Source organism: Komagataella phaffii, chromosome 1 (assembly GCF_000027005.1).
Source record: "Komagataella phaffii GS115 chromosome 1, complete sequence".
In the NCBI taxonomy this organism is placed as follows: domain Eukaryota; kingdom Fungi; phylum Ascomycota; class Pichiomycetes; order Pichiales; family Pichiaceae; genus Komagataella; species Komagataella phaffii.
The window spans coordinates 1,738,095-1,764,141 of record NC_012963.1 but is presented as its reverse complement, the minus strand read 5'-3'; the positions used below and the strand labels follow the sequence as shown (position 1 = coordinate 1,764,141).

The window sequence follows — 26,047 nt, the reverse complement described above, 5'->3', positions numbered from 1 at the left end:
CAATAAATATATTAATAACTTTAAACTTGCGTGTTTAACATGGCGGTCCACTATTTGACTTAGTATGGTGGCAGACTGCTCAAGTAGCTAGACAAGTCGTAGTAGCCGGAGGAAATGTTAATTTCGGTCACCGCCTTTAGAGCCTCGTCCACTGTCAAAAAGTAGGGCAAGTTTGAAATATCTTTGGAAGTTCCTTGAATTTCCGCGCCAGTCATGTTTCTGATGTCATTGGCAACCTCAACAAGCAACTGCTTCACCTTTGATGTTTCCAATCTGGTTCTAATTTTCTTGAATGTAGGAACTCTGGCAAACATAATACAGATACCTCTCTCTTTATAATTGTGAACAATATCATACAAAATCTGAGCAGCGGTAGAGTCTAAATCTGTCATGCCGTTTAAGTCAAAAATGACAAATCGGGTTAGGTTCTCACCCCTGAGGCGAGGAGTTGCTGGATGTATTTTGGGTGACCCATACAATTCAACCCTTCGCAACCGAGCTTTCAAGTCAGAAGAGTTGATGAATGTAAGTGGCTCTGGAATTTTGATTATTAAACAGCCATCTACGTTAGAGTGAGCTGAACATGCTGAAGAATTGTCCAAAATTGAATCACTGCGTTGTTCCTGGGGTTCGTCTGCATTGACAAAAGTATCCAGTGTGGAGGAGCGTGTCAATATTTGAATACGAGACTGTCCACTGTGTCTGACAACACGCACCAATGAGTACAGGACCCCCAAGATGATTCCTGCTTCTATAGAGTAAAACATGGTGGCTATAATGGTTACAAAAAATGTGAGAAGCTCATTATAACCGCTATTTCGCCAATGGAAATAAATGTCTTTGGGAATCTCTTCTAATAATGAGAAACCAACCGTAGAAATAATCACTGAAAGAATACAAATAGGAAGATAATACAGGTAAGACATGAAAAATATTGTCACAATAAGAATAATCAGTGCCATGCAAAACCCCGGACATTGTAGTCTTGGCTCCACTTAAGGCATTGATCTTGGAGCGGCCATATCCTCCAAAAGAAGGCAGTGCACCGAACATGGAGCCTACCAAATTGATGGAACCCAATGCAACTAATTCTCTGTTGGAAGAAATTGGCAGGTTATACATGGAACCCAGTGACTTTGAGGCAGTTGTACTTTCAAAAAATCCCAATATAGCACAAGAAAACCCAGCACCAATCAGAGGATTGTAATACTTGACAATGTCTCCACAGAAAGGTAATGAAAATTTGAAGTGTTTGGTATTTACATGACCAAGCACTTTGATACCCATTGATTGCCAATCTGTTGCCCACGATAAGACTGTAGTGATGAGCAAAACAATGAGAATTTCAGGAACAAACACAGCCTTGTTCATATTGCGGGAAATACACCAGGACTTGACAGTTCTAATTAATAGTAACACCAATAGGGACGCCAAACAGAGGTATGCTGTTGGTTTGTGAGTTTCAGGGAAGTAGCGATATACGAATCTCAATTTCTGGTAAGGTGCCCTGTGATACATCGAACGAGCTTCAGGGTCCAGATTTTCATATATCTCTGAAAGACCCAGTTCTGTAATTGAAGAGTTAATAAGCATGACAAGACCCACACCACCAATAAAACCCTTCAGTAGGGAGGTGGAGAGAACATTGTCCAAAAATCCAAACCTGGCCAAACCGAAGCCCAGAAGAGTTGCACCTGAGACCGAAGTTATGACAATCACCAGATCAACCACATCGACGCCTTTTTCATGAGTATACGGTTCAATGGCCGTCCCAACAATCAACGACAAGGCTGCCTCAGGACCAACAATCATCTGCGGAACTGAACCAAAAACGGCATAGATCATGGGAGGAATGATCAGACCAATGAGACCACAAATGGGAGGAACCCGAGCAATAGCCGTAGCATAGGACATCGACAGTGGCATTTGAAATGATGCTAACGATAGACCAGCTACCAAATCACCGAAGAAAAACTGCCAATTATACGAGGGCAACCAGCTGACGCAGGGCAAATAATAAGAAACCTTGTCGGACAATGTAGGTTCAGGGTTTGACAAATAGTTGGAATTAGACAGAGATTCAAAGGTCTGTTTGTGTTGCAAAAGAGGCACAGATTCACTCATGACTCTATCGATGGAAAAATCGTTCGGCTTGTTGTTATTGCCCAGCGGTAGCTTGGAACGCGTCGGAAAAATTTGGGAAGCGGACATGTTGCCTTTTAACTCATAAAGTTGTGATGGTCGCAAGTGGTTGAAGAGGTGAAAACCTAGTGGATAAAATCCAGATAAGTCAACTGTGTGAGATGCGGGCACGTGATGTAGTTTTGAAGGGAGATCATGGAAGATGGGAACTGACACCAAATGATGGATGTTGGATGTCTGTAGGAGAATGAAATAGTACAGCAAGACAAAACTGTGGAACCAGGTATACTTTTTTTTTTCTCTCTAGATCCTTCTCCTACGGAAGCTGCTTAGGGCTGAAGATTATTCCTTGATGGCAATAAGTAATAATAGCCGTCTACAGATCTGCAAATACACTAAGTATTTAAGTCGTGCCGTGCCGTGTTTACATAATTACTATTGTGTTGATCTCCCCATGTAAACTGGTGCCTGATCCTCGGCTTGAGCCCCTCTACTTCATGGCCAAAGAGGAGCCACCGTGCGGATCGGAGACCGATGTTTGAACCAAAACAGTAGTCCGCGAACTACCGGCTGACGACACTTGCCGACAAAATATGTAACCTCACAGCAAAGTGCATGATTGTTACTAATAGCTTATTCGTAAAGTCGCCCTTTTCTTTTTCTTACTTATTCATGTTAAAAGCCGTGTGCTTCCAACTTCCTGGTCTCAAATTTTAAAGCCTTAGCATTGCATTTAAGAATGTCGTTACAAGAGCCGTCCTCCTCCTCGAAACATTTGGAAGATAGTTCAGTCTCGCGTGAGTCGCAGTCTCATGATGAATTTGGATCTTCCACCTCAAAGTCCACGATGGATTATGATCCCCAAGGATCTCCAGTTCAATATGATGCTGGGTTGCAGGATGAAGTAGATTGCGATGTCTTATCAAAAATAGAGAGTGATGTTAACTTGTCAAGAGAGCTCTCACGGAAACTGACCAACGCTTTTGCCGTGGAACAAGACACTGACACGTTGGCCCCTCTCCTTCCGATGGGGAACGGCAGACCTTACCCCCCGCAAGCTCCCGACAGGGAACAGTACACAGTTGCATTCGACGGCCCAAACGATCCATTGTTTCCTCAAAATTGGGCCACGGGGAAAAAGATTAGAATGTGTTTGTTAATCGGCCTCAATGCATTCTGCGTTGCTTTTGGTTCTGCCGTGTTCTCCCCTGCTATACCCTATATAAGTGCTCAATACGGAGTGATTAATGTCGTCTCCACTCTAAGTGTGTCCTTGTTCGTCATTGGGTTTGCTACTGGTCCAGTTGTTTGGGCCCCTCTTTCAGAGTTGTATGGTAGAAAACCTGTCTTGTTTGTGTCCTCCTTGGGATTCATGTTATTCAGTTTTGCCGTAGCCACCGCTCAAGATATCCAGACCATTATGATCTGCCGATTTTTCACTGGTGCCATAGGCTCAGGTCCCATGGTGGTAGTTCCGGCTGGTTTCGCTGATATGTTTGGTAGTGGTAGTAGGGGTATTGCCATTACGATATTTGGTATGACTATCTTTTGTGGTCCATTGTTGGCCCCTATCATTGGCGCATTTATTGCCAAGTCATATTTGGGATGGAGATGGATCGAATACATTCTGGGTATGTTGGGCGCAGCTGGTTTTATCTCTGTGTTTTTCTATGAGGAAACGCACCATCCCATCATTCTCGTTAACAAAGCGGTCACGTTGAGAAGACGAACTGGAAACTGGATGATTCAAGCCCCTCATGAGGAAGTCACCCTTTCAATCAAGGAAATCTGTGAAAAGAACATTACTAGACCATTGAAAATGCTGTTCACTGAACCAATTTTGCTGCTGATCTCCATTTACACTGCATTTATATACGGAATCTTGTATTTATTCCTTACAGCATACCCATTGGTATTTAACAAAGGGTACCATATGACTCAAGGTGTGGCTGAGCTGCCTTACTTTGGACTGATCATCGGACAACTTTTGGGAGGTGCCTTCCTTATCTGGTATGAATTGAGTTACAATCGCAAAATTGAAAGATCGGGTATAAAACGTACTCCCGAAGCTCGTTTGGTGCCTTCAATCGTAGGCGGTATTGCATTTCCAATTGGACTGTTGTGGTTCTGTTGGTCAGGTTATTACGCAGATGAAGTACATTGGATTGTTCCAACACTGTCCGGATTGTTCTCTGGATTTGGATTGATCACAATTTTCAACCAATGCTTGAATTACCTGGTTGACGCATATTTAGTGTTTGCTGCTTCAGCCATGGCAGCCAACACGTTCTTAAGATCATCATTTGGAGCCTGTTTCCCACTGTTTGCAGGCTACATGTTTGAAGCTATGGGCATAAATTGGGCAGGTCTTTTGATAGGATTATTCGCGGCATGTTTGATCCCTTTACCCATCATCTTTTACTTCTACGGAGAAAGAATTCGGCACAAGTCCAAATATGCTTTCGTCTATTGAACAAAGGCATGTATTTAGCATACATATTAATCTCGGTAATAACACATAGTCATACTTAAATTTTCTTCCATCAGACATCTCGATCTATTTTCAACGCATTGTGACAACATAGAATCGAGAAAGGCGCGTTTCGGTTCCTGTCTCCTTTCCTTCTCTCCTCTATTGATCTCGCATCACGGAGCTTCACACTACTACGTCGCCCCTAGATGGAAGAGAATCCCATCAGTATCGAACCACTAATTTTAGGCGGCCGTCCGACTCCATTGGATTCTGAATTGCTTGGGTGGCCCGGTCACGAACGAACTTTCAGTGAAGAATCTGGGACGTCTTCCACGATAATAAACACCAATACTAAGGGTTCATCATCCGTGGCTTCTGAGGTCAAGAACTCCTTGAGTCAGGATTTGAACCTTGGAAGGATCTACAACAAAGCTAAAATGCGCCGAGATGAAAATATTCCGTCGCTAGAAAGGGCGCCTAACGAGAGTTTGGTAGCAGACAATAATTCAAACGACAATAATAATGATAAACAAGACAAGCACACTGATGATGATGACGGATCAAAGCTGCTGGAAAAGCTGATCAATGACACATTGCCGTCCCCTCCTTCGTTTCCCCCCAAAGAATTGCTTCCAGATAGACTTTATTCGCTTTATAATTTTCAGGGTCCTGATTCGGGGCACATCACTCTAAAAAAAGACGATGCTGTGCAGCTTTTAAACGACGACGATGGGTACTGGTGGCTTGTACGAAAAATTAATATCGACGATCCTTCTGCAAAGAACGTTGGATTTGCTCCTGCTGAGATACTAGAAACCTATACTGAGAGATTGGCAAGGCTAAATTGCTGGAAGAATGAGGAAGCTGAGAGAACTAATAAGGAAATCATTCTTGGATCAAACTCCACAATCAAAGAGACGTCACTTTTGGATCTCACCTGTGATGAAATAGGTGCGTCCCATAATCTGGAAGCTGATACGACACGCAAGTCTGTAAAATTCCAGAACGACAATTTAGAAATGGCCGATAAAGAGAAGGATAAAGAGACTGAGATACTGAGTGAAGTTTATTCTGATTCGGTAGTTCCTTTGAACATTTTCAAAAACAAGCGATTGAACAAGCACAATTTTCTAATTAAAGATCTTGATTCGTATGAGATTGAGGCAAACCAGCTAGAAAGTGACCATGACCAACAAGTTGACGATTATAATGATGAATCAATCCAGGAGCTGGACACCCATCTCAACAGGATAGAAAGATCCGATCATGGACTAAGCAACATTCATAACCTTGTAGGTCCTTCGGAACTAATTCTTCATCAACCTGCGAAAATCACTGACCCCGATATAGAATCTATTGGAACATTCTCGCCGGATGAAGATGAAGATTTCAGTACTGGCTCATCTCCACAACTAACAGCGCGTCATCCCCTAGCCGATCAGAACTCTGAAGATCTGCAATCTCATACAAGTATTCCAGTTTCTGTGAAAACTTTTGATTTATCATCAAAAGTATTAATTACTACACCAAGTCAACTGAAAGACGATTCGTTCTCATCTTTGCCCGCAATTAACGACCCATCGTCACCACCAGAGGATCCTACCGCTTTGTTGATCACCATGCAAAAAGGTGATTCGGAAGGATCCTTAGTCAAAAGGAATTCGTCACTCAATTCAAATGTTTCCTTTGAACCCACTCCAACTACAAGCATATCTTTTGTAAATGATAAGATGACTACAATCACAGAGCAACCCTCCACCCATTCGTTAAGATCACTCAAAGAACCAATAGTGTTACACCCCACAGTATCGGCGATTTTTGACACTCTATTAAATGATATGACGGAACTAGAACGGAGACTTGCAAATACTTTCCATTCACCAACTAAATAGCATTATGTATCATAACTTTCCCGACTCTAGTCATTCCATTCCAAGTATTATTTTGCTCTGTAATCGCGACTTTGTTTACGCGTTGCACCTTAAAAAGTTAAAGAGAGGCTTTTGTTCTGAACCAAACCCGTTTGATATCATTCAGCTTTTTAATTCCTCACATGATGAGACGGTCTAAAACTCAAGTAAATACATCTTCACCTCTGAAACTTGATGTTTTGAAAAAAGCGCAAGAGAAGCGGCTTCATTCGCTGAACAGAGTGTCTCCCAGTTGGAGAAGTTCTAAGTCGGCGGCTCCCATCAAACAGTTCCAGGCTTCAGTGCAAGACGATCCGTTCACAGATTCTAATGACCACTCATCATCGGTTTTTGTCATTAGAAGCTCTTTTCCGTTGAAAGAAGGTCGTGAGGCGGAGGAGCAAGGTGTTGGTAAAAAACATGCTCTGGTGGGCGCTTCGATAAAGGATGCTGACGACACCGAAAAGAACTTGAAGCGAGTAAAAACTGTGAGTGATCAAATAGACTATTTATCGACCAAGTCCCAGAATGCACAGCAGAAGCTGGAGCCGACTTCTACTCCAACGGTTGCCGTTGATAATAGTACGATAGACGCCCAGTTTTGCCTGAGCGAAGCTAAAAAAAGCTACAGTGGAGCTACAAACATTCGGAAAAAACATGTAGAGGAAGAAAAGCAAGAGGAAAATACACAAGTAATTATGAAACTGAAGCCAATGGAGAGAACTGATTTTGAATCAACGCAGGCAAATGATAGAGCTGAAGAAATTGATACCTCCAGAGAAAATGATGAATTGGAAACGGCTACAGTTAATAATGCACACAAACTTGAAGTAGTACAAGATACAGATGAGACAGAATATTTAACAAAACAATGCATTCCCAGAAACTACGTCGATCGTGGAAAGATTGAACAACCAAATACACAGCCAGAAAACGAAACCCAGAACAAAAAAGACGATGATGAAGATGATGATATTAATGAGGAGGTTAAAGAAGAAATTGAGCATTTATACACAACTTTTCCCACATTATCCCACAGGTATGCATTATTAGATCGCGTTGGAGAAGGAACTTTCTCAACAGTTTACAAGGCAAAAGATTTAACAGGAATGGACCGCAAAATGAGTGGATGCCCTATTTGGAGCTCTCCAGTCACCAAAAGCAAGAAGCATAATATTGTTGCTTTAAAACGGATTTATGTCACATCTTCGCCGCAACGAATATTTAATGAACTGCAATTGCTCTACAATTTTACGGGATGTGACAACATTGCCCCACTTATAGACGCTTTACGATTCGAAGACCAAATCATAGCTGTGCTTCCCTTTTACAGTCATTCTGACTTTCGTGACTTTTACAGAGACTTGCCACTAGATGGGATCAAGGTATACATGCATGAACTTTTCAAAGCCCTAAGTTTTGTCCATTCAAAGCGCGTAATTCATAGAGATGTCAAACCAACCAACTTCCTATACGATCCATTTAGAAGAAGAGGTGTTTTGGTGGATTTTGGACTTGCAGAAAAGGAACCCAACAAATTCAGAGATGCCTCACTAAATTGTGCATGTACAAAAGGAGGACTGAACTTAGATGATCTTCCCCAGAGTTTAAGAATTTCCCAAAAGGGCTACCTGAAAGATGATCAGAGATCTGCCAGAAGGGCCAATAGAGCTGGCACTAGAGGATTTAGAGCTCCTGAGGTGTTATTTAAATGCACTAACCAGACCATGAAGCTAGATATCTGGTCTGTTGGCATTATCCTTCTCAGTTTGCTGAGTAGAAGATACCCATTTTTCCAATGTCCTAACGATGTCAATGCCTTGATTGAACTGACACGTATATTTTCCTTAGCCAAGATGAAGAAATGCGCTCAATTGCACGGATTATGCTTAGAAACCAACATCCCTGACGTGCAACATGTATCCCTGGGAGAACTTATATATTGGGCTATCGACTTTGATAACAAAACCAGTGTAAGTGCCTTTGCCCCGGATTCCCCAGCATTAGAACTATTGGAAGCATTAAACGAGGATGGATCTGTAAAAGACACGCCACTTGGAAAAGAATATGGAAATGCTCTAGAGCTTCTTAAAGCATGTTTCCAATTGAATCCAAATAAACGAATTACTGCAAATGATGCTATGAACATGCCATTTTTCGATGCAATTAGAGGCGAAAATGAAGAAAATGATGAAATCATACTTGATTAGCAAGTCTAAAATACATTATCACTATCTATACTATTTACAAATTCATACGTGATTGCTTATTTCCTCTTGAATTTCTTACTGATACTAAACCTATTATTTTCTAGTTGGAAAGCTCTGATATTATCCAACTCCTTCACAATAGTATTCTCCACTATATCCTTCATTTCTGTAACACCTTCCCTATCGATAAAGTTCTTACTGTATCGATAACTCAGCCATGTGTATACTGTAATCAACTTGTGGATGGTTTCCAGAGATCTAAGTTCCTCATATTGTGGTTTTCCCCTTCCAGCATTCCTTTTGTTTTTGGCTTCTGGTGGCTTACTCGGGCATGTCACTTTGCTAAAAAGCATAGTTATAACCTTAGTATCAAGAATGCTCTTCACATCCCTATTTATCACTGTTTCCAGATAATCTCTAATAGCATCAACTTTGATTCCAGTAAGATAATTCTGATGAGCATTCATGCTTTGCTCTGTATCCAATGATATGGGTACATTTAGCATTCTGATCTGATCGGTTATCAGGAAATGAGATTGAAGGTTCTTGTCTAACTGATTGCAAAAGAAATTTCCAGCTTCCTTTTTAAATTCAGTAGGACTTACTTGGAATAGTCCGTTTGAGCTAGCATTCAACGTTTTCAGATCCTCCTCAAACCTTTCCAGCATTTGGACTAATGTGGTTCCTCGAGGGAACATTGAGTAGTATTTGATCCAGAGTTCATCTGTTGGCCACAACATTGCGCGCTGTAGGTACTCAATCTTTGCATTAATCCCGGATCTAATATTGTCCAGGATATCCGCGTCAAACGCTGAAACGTGGCCAATGGGAGGTTTGTTACTATCGGTGGAAGATTTAACACCAAATCTTCCAGCTCTTCCTCCTATCTGCTTGAACTGAGAATCAGACAATATAATATTAGACCGGCCATCATACTTTTGTGAGGTAGTGAAGACAACCCGATTGATATTTAAGTTGAGTCCCATGCCAATTGCATCACTGGCAACAATGAGATCGTACTCTCCGTCGTTGAATTTTTGAGCTTCTCTGGATCGAACTTCTGGAGGCAAGGCACCATAAATAACACCACATTTGAACTTGGTTACATCTTCAATATGAGATTTGGTATTCAATATCATGTTCTTACTGAAGCTTACGATACAATCCCCCCTCCGGAGATCTGATATATCGATAGGCTTATCATCAACTACTAACTGGCCCAATCTATTATACTTGTTGACTTCAATTTCATCCCCAGTTTCTTGGATAATACGCTTAATCAAGGGCACACTCGATTCTTCTCCGCAAAGGTGTATTTCTTTTGCTAAAACTCCAATCACTACATTAGTCCATGACTGTCCCCTATCTGGATCAGAAATCATCTGAATTTCATCCAGAACCACAACATCAAATAGTTCAGTGGTTGGAACCATCTCGACGGTCCCACTGGTCAAACCCGCTTGATTTCCAAAGTCGTCGTAGTCGGGAATTACCTCCTCTCCCGTTAATAGATTGCATCGGACACCCTTTTTCTGAAACTTCTCGTAAACCTCACGAGCTAGCAATCTAAGGGGACCTGCATAATAGCCTGTCTTGGACTGTTCAAGCCTTAGCAAGGCATTATATGTCTTTCCACTATTCGTGGGCCCAACGTGCATAATAAACTTTCTCTTCATCTTTCTTGCTTCTGGAAACCATTCAACGGGGTTTGTGATGTCTATGGTGTTGAAGGTCATATTTTGTTTCTGAATATTCTGAGTGTTGTAAGGGGAATTAAAAGTGTCTAATAATATATGTGGTTTCAATCCAAGATAAATAACATGCTCCAAAATGGGGCTTAATGGTCTGTTTTCCAAAAAGTTCCTCCAGAGGGACAAGTGAGCTTCATGAAGTTTTGGAAAATGCAACGTCAAATATCCTTCATGAAATTTTTCGGTGCTATTTTCTGCTAAACTTAGAAACCGTTTTTCTATGGTTTCTTGGGTAACATTTGCAATATTATCTATGAGAGCTACATTCTTTGCAATAAACCCCTCTATGTCATTCTTCACAAACGCTTTCAACAGGCTGCTTCTTAAATTAGAGTATTTCATGGCCTTAATATTGTTCACAATGTTTGAAAGATCCCGCTGGATCACGTTCGAAATCCTAGAGTGAATCTCCGGATCGTATGTGACCTCTTCATCTACGAGTGAAAATGAACGATTTTGCCCCATGGAAAACTTCAGCTGCGATGAATCTTCCTCTCCGGAAAGATCATTTCCCAGTAAATGCAATGTAGGGTTGATATTATCTCGTAAGTTCGTATGCGAAGTTTGCGATTTGGAGGCCTTGATGCTCGTCTTAAAGTTAGAACCAACATTCTGTTTGATTTTCTTCCTTCCGGTGAACATGGCGTTACTCCTGAACCGAACTTGAGACGATACGACGTCTCTGAGCAGGCCATTACTCAACAATGACTTAGCCCTTGTCCGTAACATTCGGTCCTGAAATAAGAAAAATCTGACTATATGAAATTTATTGTAATATATAATTTATCGCGTGGTTACGTAATAACAGTACATGATCTCAAATCCAGCTTCCTTAAGAAAAGTGAAGATGTCACAACCATCCCAATAATGAACAAACAGATGTACAAAGCAATTGCTGGATTATAAGCAACAGTTTGGGAATAAACATACAGCAACAGTGGTGGCACGATCAAAATAAAGAGGTTCCGGAAAAACGTAATTCCTCCAAATAATTCGCCAACCTCGTTAGGGTTACCATACTTGAGTAATGCTGTGTGCATAGCAGGAGAGGCTAGAGAAGCAAGGCCCGCTGGTAAGGTGGCGATAAAAAACTGTGCAGAATTTGAAGCATTGATAATCAGAATCATCGCCAGCAATTCAAAAACAAAACTGCTACGCATTAGCGTCAGATCAATATTGTCGACACCTTTCTTATCCAAGCTAAAGAATTTCTCTAGTAGCTTCAAAATCATGCCAGAAAGTACGAGTATGGTTAACGTCTTACTGATCATGGAGACAGAGATGAAGTAACCCATCACAGAAGAATCCCAGTTGAAAACGTAAGTCGCATAGATCACAGAAACTTGACCAAATCCAAGAAGGATAGACAACATGAGAGTGTCCATGAAGACCATAATGATAACATTTGTCCTTGGAATGTAGGTTGACTTAATTCTATCATGGTCCGAATGATCAATATACCGTGTTTTGGGTAACCATAAAACTTTGAGAGGAAGAAAGAAAGAAGTTAAATGCAATAATAGTTTCTTGTATAGTGGTTGAGCTTGACTCTCTTGGTTTAACCTGTTCAATTCCAAAAACATCTGTCTGGATGATTCGGAAGCTGTTCTACTCTTGTTCCTGGCTCTTGAAGATCTGGATTCTGGAATGAAAAACAATATGAGTAACAGCTCAACAAATAACAGAATAGAGGCTACTTGCAACGAGAGAATATTGGAGTGGAAGTAGGAAAACAGGACAGAGTTCAAAAGGGGTCCCAGCGACATACCCACGTACAAACCAACAGCAACCAAACCAATGCTGTACATTCTTTTATGAACAGGGACAATATCAGCCACATAACTGTGGACGATTCCAAGCAATGATATCATACCACCTCCTAAATTCTCCAAAGACATTATAATGATCAGCCATACTTTGTGATATGAACCAATGATTTGTGGATTAAGAAAAATTAACAATAGAGACTTTGAAATCAATGCAAACAAAACGATAAAGGCAAAAATAGGTTTTCTTCCGTAAATATCGGATAATTTACCGATTCTAGCCGACACCAAAACCATGAACAATCCTCCAATAATTTGAGTCGAGCTCTGCAATTCAGATAGCATAGTCTGAACTGCAGGGACGTTGCATGGCATTGCTTCATGTTTGTTAACCTCTCGACATATTATTTCTATGGATAGTCCAATCTGTGAAGGAGTAGATAAGCCCACGGAGAAGGACGTTAAGAATATTGTCAGACATGCCATCGCCACAGTCGGTCTTTTATACCAAACTGTAGCCTCGTGCAGCAGCCAATCTTGCTTCAAGCTGCGCATATCATCAGCATGTTCTGTGTCTCCTTGTTCCGCACTTTCGTTCAACCTGAGGGGGAAGTCTAAAGAGTCAATCACAGGGTCAATCTCACGGGCATCTGACTCCTGGGATGTACACTCATAGTTGCTATAGGTACTTTCACCATCTTTGATCAGATAAGACTCCTCAACAGGGTCTGATTTACCCGTCACCACCATTTCTGAAACGTAAGAGTTCTATTCCAATTACAGAAGATAAACAATCTCTGGTCTTATATGTAATAAACTGTGGTTTGATCTGGAGCAAGTTGCCCTATCAGGATGATAGGGATTTCGCACCCTTGCTGATTAAACATTTGATAAAGAGTGGCTTAAGTAATTTTCCTGTACATATAACCGAAGAAGGTAACAGTTACGATAGGCATAGGAACCAGACTAAGTGTGAGCAGCCGAAATTTTTTTGTGGAGAATTGGGCTTGGGTAACTAGGACGTCTTACTCTTTTTCAACGAGTTTCAAAGAATCGGTTTTGCAGTAAAAACCCCGCTACAATTCGTAAAGTACTTATTAGAATTCAGTCTAAGAGGTCTTGCATCTCGGCAGAAAATGATTCCCACTGATTGAGTTGTCACTACAATCGAAGCTCAGTGGTCGAAAGAAAGTGGCAAAGTCTGAGTTTGGACAACGGTAAAACAAATCAACCATCCCTTAACTGTTGGTCACTGACAATTAAGCTTAAGGGCATTCTGCTGAAACTTATGGGGACACACAATACGTGGCCAAGGGACGCCAGTTATGATAATATCTAGCGGAACGCAACATTTACCAGCTGCTCGACTGTAGTTACGCTGCTGAGAGCCTGAGCCAGTAGTGTAGTGGAGGAGCATTTGTGTGATTTAAATGAACCAACATTTTTCACTCATGCGTACTGCCTAGCATGTGAGATTAATGTCCTGATAAACAGTGCAACTTACTACTTAATTTCCTTCTGTTACCTGAAAGGCTTCTTAAAACTTCGTTGTAAAAGGACAATCCATAAATTAATTGATTAATTTTGAACTTGATACAGTTGGAGGAAAGTTCGAAGTTATCGGATCTCTTAGATATGGCAATGCTCATGTAGAAATATATCTTGAGCTTTAGGGCGTTTAGGATGCGTGCCATATAGTTTCACTTGCTTCAGTGACTGAGTCAAGGTATAGGCCCTACCCATAAATGAAAAGACGCTAAACGACTCGTCCTACAGCCCTCAGTTATCGATTCATGAACAACTTCTCTTCCTATAAGATTGGGAGTAACTTATTGTGGAGTCATTGTAGACGGGCCCTAATCAAGACAAGTCAATGCCGCTTACGACCTAATTTCTATTCTGCTGTCTGCTTAAACAATGCAGACTATAATATGTCTAAACTCCCCTCCCATATTTCAGAAAACTTAACTGAAAATCGCACTATGAAGCTCAATCTTAGGAGACTCACTTGTTTACTGTCGATTTTGTATATCTCTAGTGTAGCCGAAGCTAAACCATTGGAGGCAGATGCCAATGTCACCGGAATTGATCATATAAGCACCCATAACTACAGACTATTAAATGAAATGGCACTTTTTTGTCAAGCCTCCTATTGCAAAAGCTTAGTTCCCATGAGTGAACTAAAATTGGGGGATAAGTGTTTCACTTCCTTTTGTCAAAAGAAAGAAAACAAAGATATTGAAATTGCCTTTATTTCCGAGCCTGTTGCGGGCACGCCTGGTGCTGGATATATTGCAGTAGATCATGGACGCCAATGGATCATTGTTGTAATCAGAGGCTCTTCTTCGCTGGAAGATTGGATTGCTGATTTTGCATTCGTACCAATTCCTTGGAAACCGTATGCTGCCACTAAGTCAGGTGTAAAGTTTAAGTGCAAAAATTGCAAGGTGCACAAAGGTTTTAAAGGAACTTCCGATCTTCTGGAGAAAAGAATGTGTGAAGCTTCATCTACCTTGCATGAAGAATACCCTGATTATAAGTTTATCGTAACTGGGCATTCACTTGGTGGGGCCATTGCAACCTTGATTGGGGCAGACTTGAAAATGATGGGAATGAATCCCCTGGTATTGAGTTATGCTGGGCCAAAAGTTGGAAATGAAAATACTGCCGTTTACATTGACAACCTTTTCAAAAACAGCGCCGCTATCAAAAAATTGGATTCTGGAGGTGATATCACCCAAGGAGATTACATCAGGGTTGTTCACGTTGGGGATTTAGTGCCAAAGGTTCCACCTTCAGAATTCTTCTGGCATGCGGGTGCTGAGTATTTTATTGACAAGTACGACCTCCCGCATCCCCCTTCCAGCCTAGTCTTCAAGGGGAAATACAAGTACATGCCTTTGATCTCTGACATAGACAATATAATCAGAGGAAACTTCCCATTTGCTGCCCATAATGAGTACTTTCATGTCGTCAACAAGTGTAACGCTTAGGTAAGAAAACGGTTCTAAAGTGTCTAAGAAGGATTATATAATCCCAACGAGGGTTGAAGAATCTCAATTACAACCAATCTAGCCAAACTCATGCACAGCTGGGGCCCCGCCCCTTTCTCGGACTGACCGGCATAATAAAACGACTCATAAACAATGTATCCACATGTCCTAGCATGCCCGTACAATTCAATGTATTTCTGTGCAAAAAATTNGTTTCCGGATTTTCCCTGGCCAATAGAAAGTACCCCCTTTTGCTGACACAATATTTATAAGCCATTTGTTACCGAATAATGCTAATGGGCTGATTTTCAAATGGCAAGTAATCTTTTGATGAAATTGTCAGCAACTACGATCCAATTAGAGGCTCTATGATTGTCATCTTTGATGCAATCGGATGCACAAACTGTTTCCGTTTGATCAGGCTCATATCCCCAAAGTCAATCTTAACATAGGATCATATTTCAACCGGCCACAAAGTACTAAAGATGTCCTAGCTTCAATTCTATATAAAAAGAGCCATGAGTTCCTGCTATTTAATAGCATAAGTTATCAAATCATGACCGCTCCAGAAATCTATCAGATTCAAGACCTCACTGAGGACCAGAAGACTTTCATTAGGAACTCAGTTCCTATTTTGAAGGACGCTGGAGAAACTTTGACTGCTAAGTTTTATCAGTACATGATTTCTAATTATGATGAAGTCAAGCCATACTTTAATGAGACAAATCAAAAACTGTTGAAACAGCCCAGGATTTTAGCGTTTGCTCTCCTCAAGTATGCAGAAAACATTGACGATTTGAGCCCGCTAACTGCTTTCGTTCACCAGATCGTTGTAAAGCATGTTGGACTGCAGATTAAAGCTGAGCACTACCCAATTGTCGGTGGATCGTTGTTGAAGACAATGGCTGAACTCTTGGGACCTGAGCTTGCTACACCTGCGTTTCTCAAGGCATGGGCAACCGCTTACGGAAATCTTGCTCAAATCCTGATAAACGCTGAATGGGCAGAGTTCCAGAAGCAGAAGTGGCATGATTTCAAAGAGTTTAAAGTGACCAAAATCGAAAATGAATGTGACGATGTGAAGTCTGTTTATTTCACTCCAGTAGAAGGAGAGATAGCAAAACCTTTGGATGGGCAATACGTCTGCATCAGATGGAAATTACCTGGGGAAAAGTTTGAGAAATCTAGGGAGTACTCTCTTTCTTCCAGGCCAAACAACAATACCTACAGAATCTCTGTCAGGTTGTTGGAAAATGGTAAAATTTCGACATTTGTTCACAATCAACTGAAGGTGGGAGACATAATCACTGTAGCACCACCCGCTGGACAATTGTTATACGAAGAATCTCAAAAGGATGCTGTTTTTTTTATCGGAGGTATTGGTATCACTCCAGTAGTATCAATCATGGAAACTGCCCTTGAAAGGGGTCAGAGAGTTACATTATTTTACTCCAATAGAACCTCAAAGAGTACTGCCTTTAGAGGTTGGTTGAAAGAACTAAAGAGTAAATTCAATTTGCAACTGACAGTGAAGGAATTCGTCTCTGAAGAACAAGTTACTGAAGGTGTAGACCAAATCAATTCTGCTCAATTACAGAGATCAGACATCCAAACGGTGTCGCCGGAGAATGAAGTTTATCTGGTTGGACCTGTTCCATACATGCAGTTTGTTAGCTCTGAGCTCAACAAACTGGGAGTCCAAAATATTCATTCCGAGTTCTTTGGACCAACTGTGGTTGCTTGAACGAGAAAACGATATTTATTATATAGTGAATTAATGCTTACGATATGCAGTGTAAGTCACTGGATCCCTTCTCTTGGTAGCTAGTTAGTTACTTCGTACCTTTACATCCAACATCTTACAAAAATATTTCGCGGCTACGAGTATCATTAAACCATCATTTTACGTGGATCATCCAACTATAATTTCACCACGATGAACATCAGACAACAACTAGTTCAATTGCTCAACCTAGCCATGGTTCTGAGTACCGCTTTTATGTTTTGGAAGGGGCTGGGTCTGGTTACCAACAGTAACTCTCCTATAGTTGTCGTTCTGTCTGGATCTATGGAGCCCGCTTTTCAACGAGGTGATATTCTCTTCTTGTGGAATAGAGACAAATATGTTGATATTGGGGATGTAGTGGTTTACGAGGTTAAAGGAAAGCCAATTCCAATTGTCCATAGAGTCCTCAGAGAACACAAAGTTACGAATAAAGATCGTAAAGTCAGACAATTACTTCTCACCAAGGGAGACAACAACCCTACTGATGACCTGTCCTTATATGCACACAAATCGAATTACTTGGATAGAGATGAAGATGTTTTGGGCACTGTCAAAGCTTATCTTCCCAAAGTGGGATACGTAACAATTTTGATTACAGAGAATAAGTATGCTAAATTGGGACTATTAGGATTAATGGCGTTGAGCACGTTATTGACTCGAGAATGAATATGACGATTATTAAAAAGATCCATAGCCAAAAGTATTGATTTTCTTTTTGGGTCGTGAAACTTCAGGGGTAATTTTCCGTTTTTTAGATTGCAACTCTTTTTCCTTCTCCACTTGGAACATTCCAAAGAGAATATTTGAGTTCTTATCAGAGACTTGATAATCGAGGTCAGCAATCTTTCTTTTGAATGATTCAAGATCAGATATATTTTCCATTTCCGGCTTTATTAATAACTGAATCAATATTTGTTGCAGTCCATAATTTTCACTATCCAGCAAGTCCCAAAATACATCAATAGGGGAGGATCCATTTCGACCCAAAATTTCTTTAAACTCTGGTAAGTCTTTGATTTGCTGGATGTACTCATAATATGTTAAATTTGCATTCTGAATCTCTTTTAGTTTCAAAGAAATTGCCTTTTTAAACGAATCTCTTGCTTGCCTGTCTTTCCTGTAGTTAAGCTTTTGATTGAGTTTGATAGCTTGGTCTAATTGCTTTACATGGAGGTCCATTTCTTGTTCATAGCAGCCCAACTGCTCCATAGATGAAAGATGAGGGAACTTTTCCATCAATTGACCTGATATATCTTTCCATTTTGATTCAATAGTTAAGCTTGATTTTAAATATGTCTTCAGATCTTGCAGTTCGTTAGATTTAAGTTCATTAGTTTGTCTTTCGTGTTCCTCTCTGAGACTGCTAGTGTACTCTTCAAACAATCTTCTTTTCAATTTCTCGGATCCAAGAGAGTATATAGGCTCGTCAATGATTAATCTGGAACAGGTTTTCCACCTTGTATAATATTTTATCTCTGGGTAATTAGATAAGACTTTGAGAAATGTGTTTTTAAATGACTGCTCTGCATCCTGTTGCTCTTTAAAGACTTCCTGCTGTTTGGATACTTGATATGACTGGTATAGGTCATTTCTCTTCAGGGAATCCTCCACGTTCCAATATCTGGAATCTTGAATGATTAATGAAATAGCTTTGGTAAATGGTAACTTTGGATCAATATTCCTTTCATTAAGCATGGCTATAAAGTCAGTTTCTCTTTGTTCTGGTGATCTTGTTTGTGTTTCATCTCCGATTAATGCAGATTGCACTACGTAATCAGATAGATTTATGTCTTTGAATTTTATCTCTCCTTCTTCGCCGTCGCCCTTGACCTCTGATGCTAATGCTTGCTTCCTGGGATCCTCCCATACACTCTGGCCGGTTTTCTCATTGTAATAGTAGCTCTTGCCGTCATCAGTGGTATACTCTTTCCACTCAGAATCCTCGTCAGTTTCTCCTTTTGGGTCCTCGTCGATATTTTCAGCAGTGGCTTCAGGGTTCTCCCACGACGTTTCTCCAGTTTCAGGATTGTAGTAATAAGTATTTCCATCTTGATCCGTAGCAGACTGCCATTTCATTGTGTAGTCTGAGGGCCAGAGTGAAATATAGATGAGTGATATGGGATACCTTTGGGTGGTGAACTACTTAATAGAAAGACAAATAGGATTAAAATACTTGTATCATGAAAAGATACAAAGAAGGTCAAGGAGCTCTATTTACATAAAAACTGCGTATAGATGATATTTTTTTAGCTCAAACCATTTCATTAAAGATCCTTCGTCTCTGGGTGCTACCAAAAGGATGATCTTCTCAGATTTTTCAGTGTCGCTACTAGTAATTTCGCTCCTCTGGAACGGATGCTTGCGCAAAGCGTCCCCCTTCTATCCATCTTTTCTCAAAGGGACCTCGCCTCGAAATTACTATTTCCATCAACACCAACACATCGTAACCAACCCGAACGTATCGGTGTCCATCCATAGCCCCTAAAATGGTAAGTCGGATTCATTTACAGGTCAGAATAGGAAACAATTACTAACAGTCCCATTTCAGTCTCAAACGTTGCGTCCATATTTAACAGCAGTGCGCTTTTCTCTGAACGCTGCTCTCTGCGTTGAGAACTTCAGTTCTCAAATAGTAGAAAGACACAATTATCCCGAAGTAGAAAACAAAAAGACTAAGGAAATCCTGCTGAATCCGCTAGTTATTTCCAGAAACGAAAATGAACACGTTCTGATTGAACCAAGTATCAATTCCGTTAGGATATCCATCAAGATTAAACAGTCTGATGAGATTGAACATATTCTAGTAGATAAATTTACCCGATTTTTGACCAAAAGAGCCGAGAACTTTTTGATTCTTAGAAGAGCTCCTATTAAAGGATACGATATTAGTTTCCTATTGACCAACTACCATAATGAGATTATGATGAAGCACAAGCTGGTTGATTTCATCATCGAATTCATGGAAGATGTTGACAAAGAGATAAGTGAAATGAAGCTTTTTTTGAATTCTCGTGCTCGTTTCGTTGCAGAGGCTTACTTATCAGTGTTTGACTGAATGATAGATAGAATTGACGGATGCAGTGGATGGTTGCGATTATAATCGATGCGAGGGAAGCATCCAACTTGTAGAGCCTGCGAGAGTCTAGGGAAAGGAACAAAAGGAAATCAAATTAGTTGATAAAACAAACACCGCAAAAGTCCGACCTTGCTACTGACGCTTATCCCCCATTTTTCCTTATCTCCTGTCATGTCCCTCCACTCATGCTGACAATATTATATAATTCTCTGGTAGTCAATAAAGATTAACATGCACACGACCAATTTTTTATACTTTCATTTAATTCAAAGGATACCAACCTCCAGTAGTGAAATCGACGCATTTATCAAGTTAACTTGTCTCGTTGGTTGTTATAGGGAATTTTCCTAGCCTATTCATAGAGAAAATGGCACAAGAAAGAACAGACAAGTCATTAAAAGAAAATGGCTCAGCTACGGTCAGTTATTCTCCATGGACTGCTGCTGCTGTGGACGATGACTACAGCTCTCTGTATGAGAATGACAAACCAAGCAAAGACAAGCTACCAAGAGAACCATCTTCTAGACCTCATAGTGATCAAAATGACCGGGATACTCACTCTGTAGATGACTCTACAGCGGAGACTTTTCTTCAGCAGCATCTCCAATCAATGATGCATAGCGATCCAGATAAAAAGATTCCTCCACCTAATCCTTCCAGTTCTGTCCCCGTTTATCCAGTTCCATATGCAATACCTCCCAAAATGTCTTTTGCCATCCAACAAGGTATGGTACCGCCTCCTGGTTTGGTTCAGTATCCTCAAAATGTCCTCCTACAGCAAAAGCCTCGACCAAATGCAACCCCCGTCAACAATAAGAACTCAAGAAGGCCCAAAGTGCAGAAACCGAAATTTAGGCCTTGTGACGTTTGTAGAAGGAGAAAGACAAAATGTGCAAGAGCTGCAAATAATTTGAATTGTCAGCAATGTGAAGCTAAGGGCTTAAAATGCACATATACAGACAACCCTAAGCGCCCACAAGACATCCCATCCGATCAAGCTTCGAAAAGGAGTCGCCAAGAACTCCCACCCAACATACCTATAAGGGATATTCAACCAGTGATCGACTACTCTACGATTCAAGGACATTCTCTGCTGAAGAAGACTTTGAGTCTTCAGTATCCAAGATCCAGTTTTTACATGGGCCCGACTTCGGTTTATGATCCACTTCTCCTGAGCAAAATGCGGTTTGACAACAATGATCAGTTACAAGTTAATTCTATTACTAGCATTCGAAGAGTGGCTAACAATGTCCAGTTTCTCTTGAAAGATGACTTTTCGCATGATCTTTATCAGAGAGCCCAACTCGAAGTTGACAATATCGAAAAATTTGTGGCTCCTCATGGACAGACATTGATTGATCTTTACTTTAGAATAGTTCATCCTTCGTTCCCCATTTTGCATAAGAAGGTCTTCTTGGAAAAGTATAGTCGAACCCATAGAGAATTTAGCGCCCCGCTGCTAGGAGCCGTTTACATTCTGGCCATCAATTGGTGGGACTATGATCCAAATCTCTCATTGCATCCAAAGCCTAATGTCAAAGGACTGATGTCGCTGGCTACGAGGTCATTTGATTTGGTCACAGAAAGACCCAAGTTGTCCACAGTTCAGGCAGGCCTGCTCTTATTACAATGTGATCCCACCAGTTCAAAAAATTGGGTCTTATGCTCGCAGGTGGTAGCTTTATCAGAAGAGCTCGGCCTTGGTTTAGACTGTTTTAATTGGAAACTCCCTAAGTGGGAAAGAGGACTTCGTCGTCGACTAGCATGGGCAGTTTTTGTTCAAGAGAAATGGCTAGCCTTATTGGAGAGTCGACCCACTCATATTGCTCTGGGCACGAATTGGATTATAAGTAACGTGATGGATGATGATTTTCCTGATAAGAACTCTGACGAGGCCCTTTCTATGGAAGGCTCAACGGACACTGAGATAGGAAAACAGATATTCAAGCAGATGATTAAATTAACAGAAATTTTGAGCGACATTCTAGACGCTTTTTTCAGTTTTCACTCTCTACAGACAATCACCTCGATTGAGCAAGTTTTGACCCTAGCCAAGCCTTTACAATTGAGGTTACGGGATTGGTATCATGCACTTCCGCAAGACCTACAGATGTCGTCCTTGCAACAAAGAAAGCTCAATTCTAATGGTTATTTGCAATTATCATACTTCGCTGCAGAAATAAGTCTCCACCGAAGAATAATATCATGTCTAGACTCCGGAATATCCCATGAATTGGTCACTGTTTGCAGAAATGCTGCCAAAACTAGACTCTCAGCTGCCATTGATTTTGTCAAGCAGTTGCAACCTGAACATATACATTCATTCTGGCATTCCTCTGCAACATCAAATTTTGCACTCATCGGTTCATTTGCATCTATGTTATTTGTCACGGCACCTACAACCGAAGATGCAAATTGGTGCAAAGATCAACTATATGAATATAGATGGACTCTGCTGATAGGATCAAAGGCATCTCGCAGCTATGCGATGGCCATGGAAATAATCGACAATATAATGAACAATATCCCAGAGTTACTGAACCACTACAAAACTCCGCAAAGTACGACTTCCAATAATCGCACACCTCTTTCGGAAACACAAACACCAGACAACAACTTCGGAGGCAATTCAGGTAGCAATAGTAACGGTGAAGGCAACGATGCAAGTAATATGAATAATCAATCATTCGGAATTCCATATACACCTATTCCTCCATATGCATTCCAAGGCTACGGCCAAATACCGCAACAAAACATGGTAATGAGAGATCCCTGGAATTCTGAGCAGTTTACACCACCATCACCGAGAAACAATCAGAAATTATCACCTGCCATTTCGAACGGTTCATCCAATGAAGGTCCAAGTGTCGCTGTTGGCCACAACTCACCTCTTCGTAGCGTGAAAAGTGAACCATCAGAAGCTTCTCCCCATGGAGGAGCCAATTCAGTAGAGTCATAATTTAATTATAGATTATAAGAACTTGTTAAGCTTTTTTGTTCGTACTTCTTGCGTGATTGGGTTCTGGGTTTGCACGGACTGAGCAGGTAGCTGTTTTTCTGAGTCAGCTGGCCTGCCTTTGGTAGCCAAGCTTTTAAGTGCAAGATCAGTAGCGTTTGCATCCGAGCTTGATGCTTCTTCAAAAACATTCTTCAAAGTAGTAGAGATGTCTTCATACTCAACTTGATCCTGTTTCTTGCCTCTTTGCTCATAGTCGATGCCATCGAAGAGCGATTCTTTCAACCCCAGGTTCTTACCAGCCTTATTCAATGCTACCAAACTGTCATGTATATGGTCCAATTTATCTGTTTCGATACCTTTTAGCTCTTCTTTTAAAGTAGTTAGTCTCTGGATTTTCAGTTGATAATGCTTAGCAATTTTGTCTACACTTTTGTGATCTTCCATTACGTTGAGCACTATCGAACTGAGCGTGACCAGTAAAAGTCCAGTGTACCAAGACTGCCTAAAGTTTTGCTTTATTTTGTGCTTGATAGTTCCAACCGTTGAAGGTGCTGCTGGTGAGACCATAGAGTGAAATCTTACCAACGATCGGCGAAACATTTCAAAGGGACAAAGAATACCTAACTTGAAATCTTTCCTTTAAGATATGCTTAAAGAAGGTAATGTAAGGAGGCATAAGGAAGCATATATTCGTATAACTGAAATAAAGTGAATGATCGTGTGTTACTTTGCTCTGATTCCGATTAAACTTTACTATAATACACCGAAAACATCCCTCCAATAAATATACAATGCTAATAAAATACAGTCAGCTCTAAAATCTGTGTGGCCATGAGCTTTGAATTTTGAAGTTCTATTCTTTCAACTCTTTCGAAACTCGCTCAACACAGGATATATGGCTTCAAAAGCTTGGTAGATCTCTTCTCTCTTCTTGGCACCTGTCAATACAATCTTGCCGCTCACAAAGATCAGCAGCACAATCTTAGGTTTCACCATTCTATAAATTAGACCAGGAAACAATTCAGGCTCATAAGAACTGAAATGTCCATGTGAAAAGGCCAAACCTTCCAATCTGATAGGAAACTTAACATCACAAGAACCCACAATGTTTTGAATTTTAAAATCAGTAAACTTAGCGTTAAACCCCAGTTTTTGTATGATACGCGCGTATTTTCTAGATGCTAGCTTAGAATCATCCTCGGACTTAGCACCAGTGACAACCATTTTTCCTGATGCGAAAATCAGGGCCGTCGTCTTAGGCTCTCTTATTCTCATGATAACAGCAGCAAAACGCTTGGGATTGTATTCAGCGTTTCTTGCGTGTAAAGCGATAGTTTTCAAATCTAAACGACAATCGAGATTAACAGTAGCCACGATATTCTGTAACGTGGGAACGATACCTGAGCTGTTAGCGTCGTCGCTGACAACAACATCTTTTATTTCTGGTTCTATGTCTTGTTTGATAATGTGCTGTTCAGTCTGAGAAGGATCTGCCTTAATCATGTCGTCATTATTCATGGGAAAGGAAAGGGATCCGCTGGATGTAAAAGCCTTTGCCTGAGCGGCAGTTGTAGGCAATTTGAGGGAATCCATTGTGTGACTTTGAAGGGAGAAGGAAGAGAAAGAGAATGCAATTTAATGATTCTCAGGCTTATGCAATTAGTTACCCCTAAGAAAACTCAAATGTAGATGAGAAGGGAAATCGCGCTGCTTATATAGTTTTCTTATTTATATCCGGGTAATCATTGCTACGTCTTGACTGCATCTTCATAATAGGTGAGTCTAATAGAATTGAGTGGGAAATTCAGCTTCCTATAACGTTAGTTGATGTTAGAGAAACCCAATTTGACGAGCGGAAGTTTTTACGGTAGCTTTCCATCACTTTTTCCTGTGGTTAACTGACTAACAGTGGAAAGCTATGCGATAAGTCAAGGCGCGCACTTCAATTACTGATTATACCCCATAAGGAAATTTTTCACAAGGTGCTCACTTAATACTGCACTTGAACAATAGGTGGTCTACACAGTCCCCGAAGCATAGAAAAATATCATCTATACAAAGTAAATCTCTAGGGCCCTTTAGCTGGTTAATGGGCCCAAGTGGCTATCGAACACTATCCCTCTTCTGCTTGACTTCTTCTCACTTGCAAGATTAGATATACTGGTGCTCCTAACCATAACTTTTCGCGACTCTTCCATCTACGATACTAGTTTGGCACTCATCACATCACATTCTTCTAGAAGCAGAAACATGTCCACTGAAAAGTTGTTTGAGGACTTGGATGAAGATTCCCTGATGCAGGATGTTGAAGGGGGGGTGGAAGGATCCATGACTATTGAGGAAGAGCCCGAACCGAATGACGAGAAAGAGGCTCCTCACATTTCTATGCCTTCCCTACCAGAATACACAAGAAAGGACAAGACTTTGGAAGAAATACTAGAGATGATGGAGGACGAAGAATTCACGCCAATTATTCCCGATGCAGTTACAGACTATTATCTTGCCAAGAATGGATTTGAAACTTCAGATATCAAAATCAAAAGAATTTTGGCTTTGGCTACCCAAAAGTTTATCAGTGATATTGCCCAAGATGCGTACGAATATTCAAGAATACGTTCTTCCAGTAGTGTGTATACTAGTGCCAATCCTCAAGCCCGCGCCAGGCAATTGGTGGCCGGACAGCAACAACAGCAACAGCAACAACCGCAGCAGCAGCAGCAACAACAACCTCAAACGGGAGCTTCACAGCCAGCGCCGACAGTAGGTGGTAGTGGAGGGGGAGGAGGAGGAGGAGGAGGAACAAGTACGGGCACTAACAACAAGGTAGTGCTAACAATGGATGATCTACGGTCGGCACTAGGGGAATATGGAATCAACGTCAAGCGACCTAACTTCTACAGATAGTAAGAATTGCAATAATATGTACATTATTAATACATTATTAAGTAGTGAAAAAAAAGGAAAAGAAGCCAGTAAGTAAT

The 26,047-nt window shown here is 40.8% G+C and overlaps 14 protein-coding genes across 14 annotated transcripts; 9 read left to right on the top strand and 5 right to left on the bottom strand.

The window, feature by feature from the left end:
• Positions 1 to 59: 59 nt before the first annotated feature.
• Positions 60 to 2,211, bottom strand: PAS_chr1-4_0195 (Putative sulfate permease; the record flags this gene model as incomplete). The annotated part of the gene is made up of 2 exons (XM_002490264.1): positions 60 to 813; positions 977 to 2,211. The coding sequence occupies 2 exons, from the start codon at positions 2,209 to 2,211 to the stop codon at positions 60 to 62; spliced, it is 1,989 nt and encodes a 662-aa protein (XP_002490309.1).
• A 670-nt stretch (positions 2,212 to 2,881) lies between these two features.
• Positions 2,882 to 4,615, top strand: PAS_chr1-4_0194 (Polyamine transporter that recognizes spermine, putrescine, and spermidine; the record flags this gene model as incomplete). Its single annotated transcript, XM_002490263.1, has 1 exon — positions 2,882 to 4,615. The coding sequence occupies one exon, from the start codon at positions 2,882 to 2,884 to the stop codon at positions 4,613 to 4,615; it is 1,734 nt and encodes a 577-aa protein (XP_002490308.1).
• A 206-nt stretch (positions 4,616 to 4,821) lies between these two features.
• PAS_chr1-4_0193 (Protein involved in bud-site selection) lies at positions 4,822 to 6,507 on the top strand (the record flags this gene model as incomplete). Its single annotated transcript, XM_002490262.1, has 1 exon — positions 4,822 to 6,507. The coding sequence occupies one exon, from the start codon at positions 4,822 to 4,824 to the stop codon at positions 6,505 to 6,507; it is 1,686 nt and encodes a 561-aa protein (XP_002490307.1).
• A 161-nt stretch (positions 6,508 to 6,668) lies between these two features.
• PAS_chr1-4_0192 (DDK (Dbf4-dependent kinase) catalytic subunit) lies at positions 6,669 to 8,735 on the top strand (the record flags this gene model as incomplete). Its single annotated transcript, XM_002490261.1, has 1 exon — positions 6,669 to 8,735. One exon carries the CDS (start codon positions 6,669 to 6,671, stop codon positions 8,733 to 8,735), a length of 2,067 nt encoding a protein of 688 aa, XP_002490306.1.
• Positions 8,736 to 8,791: 56 nt separating this feature from the next.
• PAS_chr1-4_0191 (ATP-dependent RNA helicase, component of the mitochondrial degradosome along with the RNase Dss1p) lies at positions 8,792 to 11,215 on the bottom strand (the record flags this gene model as incomplete). Its single annotated transcript, XM_002490260.1, has 1 exon — positions 8,792 to 11,215. One exon carries the CDS (start codon positions 11,213 to 11,215, stop codon positions 8,792 to 8,794), a length of 2,424 nt encoding a protein of 807 aa, XP_002490305.1.
• A 65-nt stretch (positions 11,216 to 11,280) lies between these two features.
• On the bottom strand, positions 11,281 to 13,002 carry PAS_chr1-4_0190 (uncharacterized protein; the record flags this gene model as incomplete). The annotated part of the gene is made up of 1 exon (XM_002490259.1): positions 11,281 to 13,002. One exon carries the CDS (start codon positions 13,000 to 13,002, stop codon positions 11,281 to 11,283), a length of 1,722 nt encoding a protein of 573 aa, XP_002490304.1.
• A 1,043-nt stretch (positions 13,003 to 14,045) lies between these two features.
• PAS_chr1-4_0189 (uncharacterized protein) lies at positions 14,046 to 15,245 on the top strand (the record flags this gene model as incomplete). Its single annotated transcript, XM_002490258.1, has 1 exon — positions 14,046 to 15,245. One exon carries the CDS (start codon positions 14,046 to 14,048, stop codon positions 15,243 to 15,245), a length of 1,200 nt encoding a protein of 399 aa, XP_002490303.1.
• Positions 15,246 to 15,801: 556 nt separating this feature from the next.
• Positions 15,802 to 16,989, top strand: PAS_chr1-4_0188 (Nitric oxide oxidoreductase, flavohemoglobin involved in nitric oxide detoxification; the record flags this gene model as incomplete). The annotated part of the gene is made up of 1 exon (XM_002490257.1): positions 15,802 to 16,989. The coding sequence occupies one exon, from the start codon at positions 15,802 to 15,804 to the stop codon at positions 16,987 to 16,989; it is 1,188 nt and encodes a 395-aa protein (XP_002490302.1).
• Positions 16,990 to 17,181: 192 nt separating this feature from the next.
• On the top strand, positions 17,182 to 17,697 carry PAS_chr1-4_0187 (18kDa catalytic subunit of the Signal Peptidase Complex; the record flags this gene model as incomplete). The annotated part of the gene is made up of 1 exon (XM_002490256.1): positions 17,182 to 17,697. One exon carries the CDS (start codon positions 17,182 to 17,184, stop codon positions 17,695 to 17,697), a length of 516 nt encoding a protein of 171 aa, XP_002490301.1.
• A 12-nt stretch (positions 17,698 to 17,709) lies between these two features.
• PAS_chr1-4_0186 (U1 snRNP protein involved in splicing) lies at positions 17,710 to 19,107 on the bottom strand (the record flags this gene model as incomplete). Its single annotated transcript, XM_002490255.1, has 1 exon — positions 17,710 to 19,107. One exon carries the CDS (start codon positions 19,105 to 19,107, stop codon positions 17,710 to 17,712), a length of 1,398 nt encoding a protein of 465 aa, XP_002490300.1.
• Positions 19,108 to 19,517: 410 nt separating this feature from the next.
• PAS_chr1-4_0185 (Subunit of the ARP2/3 complex) lies at positions 19,518 to 20,086 on the top strand (the record flags this gene model as incomplete). The annotated part of the gene is made up of 2 exons (XM_002490254.1): positions 19,518 to 19,520; positions 19,580 to 20,086. 2 exons carry the CDS (start codon positions 19,518 to 19,520, stop codon positions 20,084 to 20,086), a joined length of 510 nt encoding a protein of 169 aa, XP_002490299.1.
• A 388-nt stretch (positions 20,087 to 20,474) lies between these two features.
• On the top strand, positions 20,475 to 23,066 carry PAS_chr1-4_0184 (uncharacterized protein; the record flags this gene model as incomplete). Its single annotated transcript, XM_002490253.1, has 1 exon — positions 20,475 to 23,066. The coding sequence occupies one exon, from the start codon at positions 20,475 to 20,477 to the stop codon at positions 23,064 to 23,066; it is 2,592 nt and encodes an 863-aa protein (XP_002490298.1).
• An 861-nt stretch (positions 23,067 to 23,927) lies between these two features.
• Positions 23,928 to 24,659, bottom strand: PAS_chr1-4_0183 (TATA-binding protein, general transcription factor; the record flags this gene model as incomplete). The annotated part of the gene is made up of 1 exon (XM_002490252.1): positions 23,928 to 24,659. One exon carries the CDS (start codon positions 24,657 to 24,659, stop codon positions 23,928 to 23,930), a length of 732 nt encoding a protein of 243 aa, XP_002490297.1.
• Positions 24,660 to 25,316: 657 nt separating this feature from the next.
• On the top strand, positions 25,317 to 25,970 carry PAS_chr1-4_0182 (Subunit (145 kDa) of TFIID and SAGA complexes; the record flags this gene model as incomplete). The annotated part of the gene is made up of 1 exon (XM_002490251.1): positions 25,317 to 25,970. The coding sequence occupies one exon, from the start codon at positions 25,317 to 25,319 to the stop codon at positions 25,968 to 25,970; it is 654 nt and encodes a 217-aa protein (XP_002490296.1).
• Between the last annotated feature and the right edge of the window lie 77 nt (positions 25,971 to 26,047).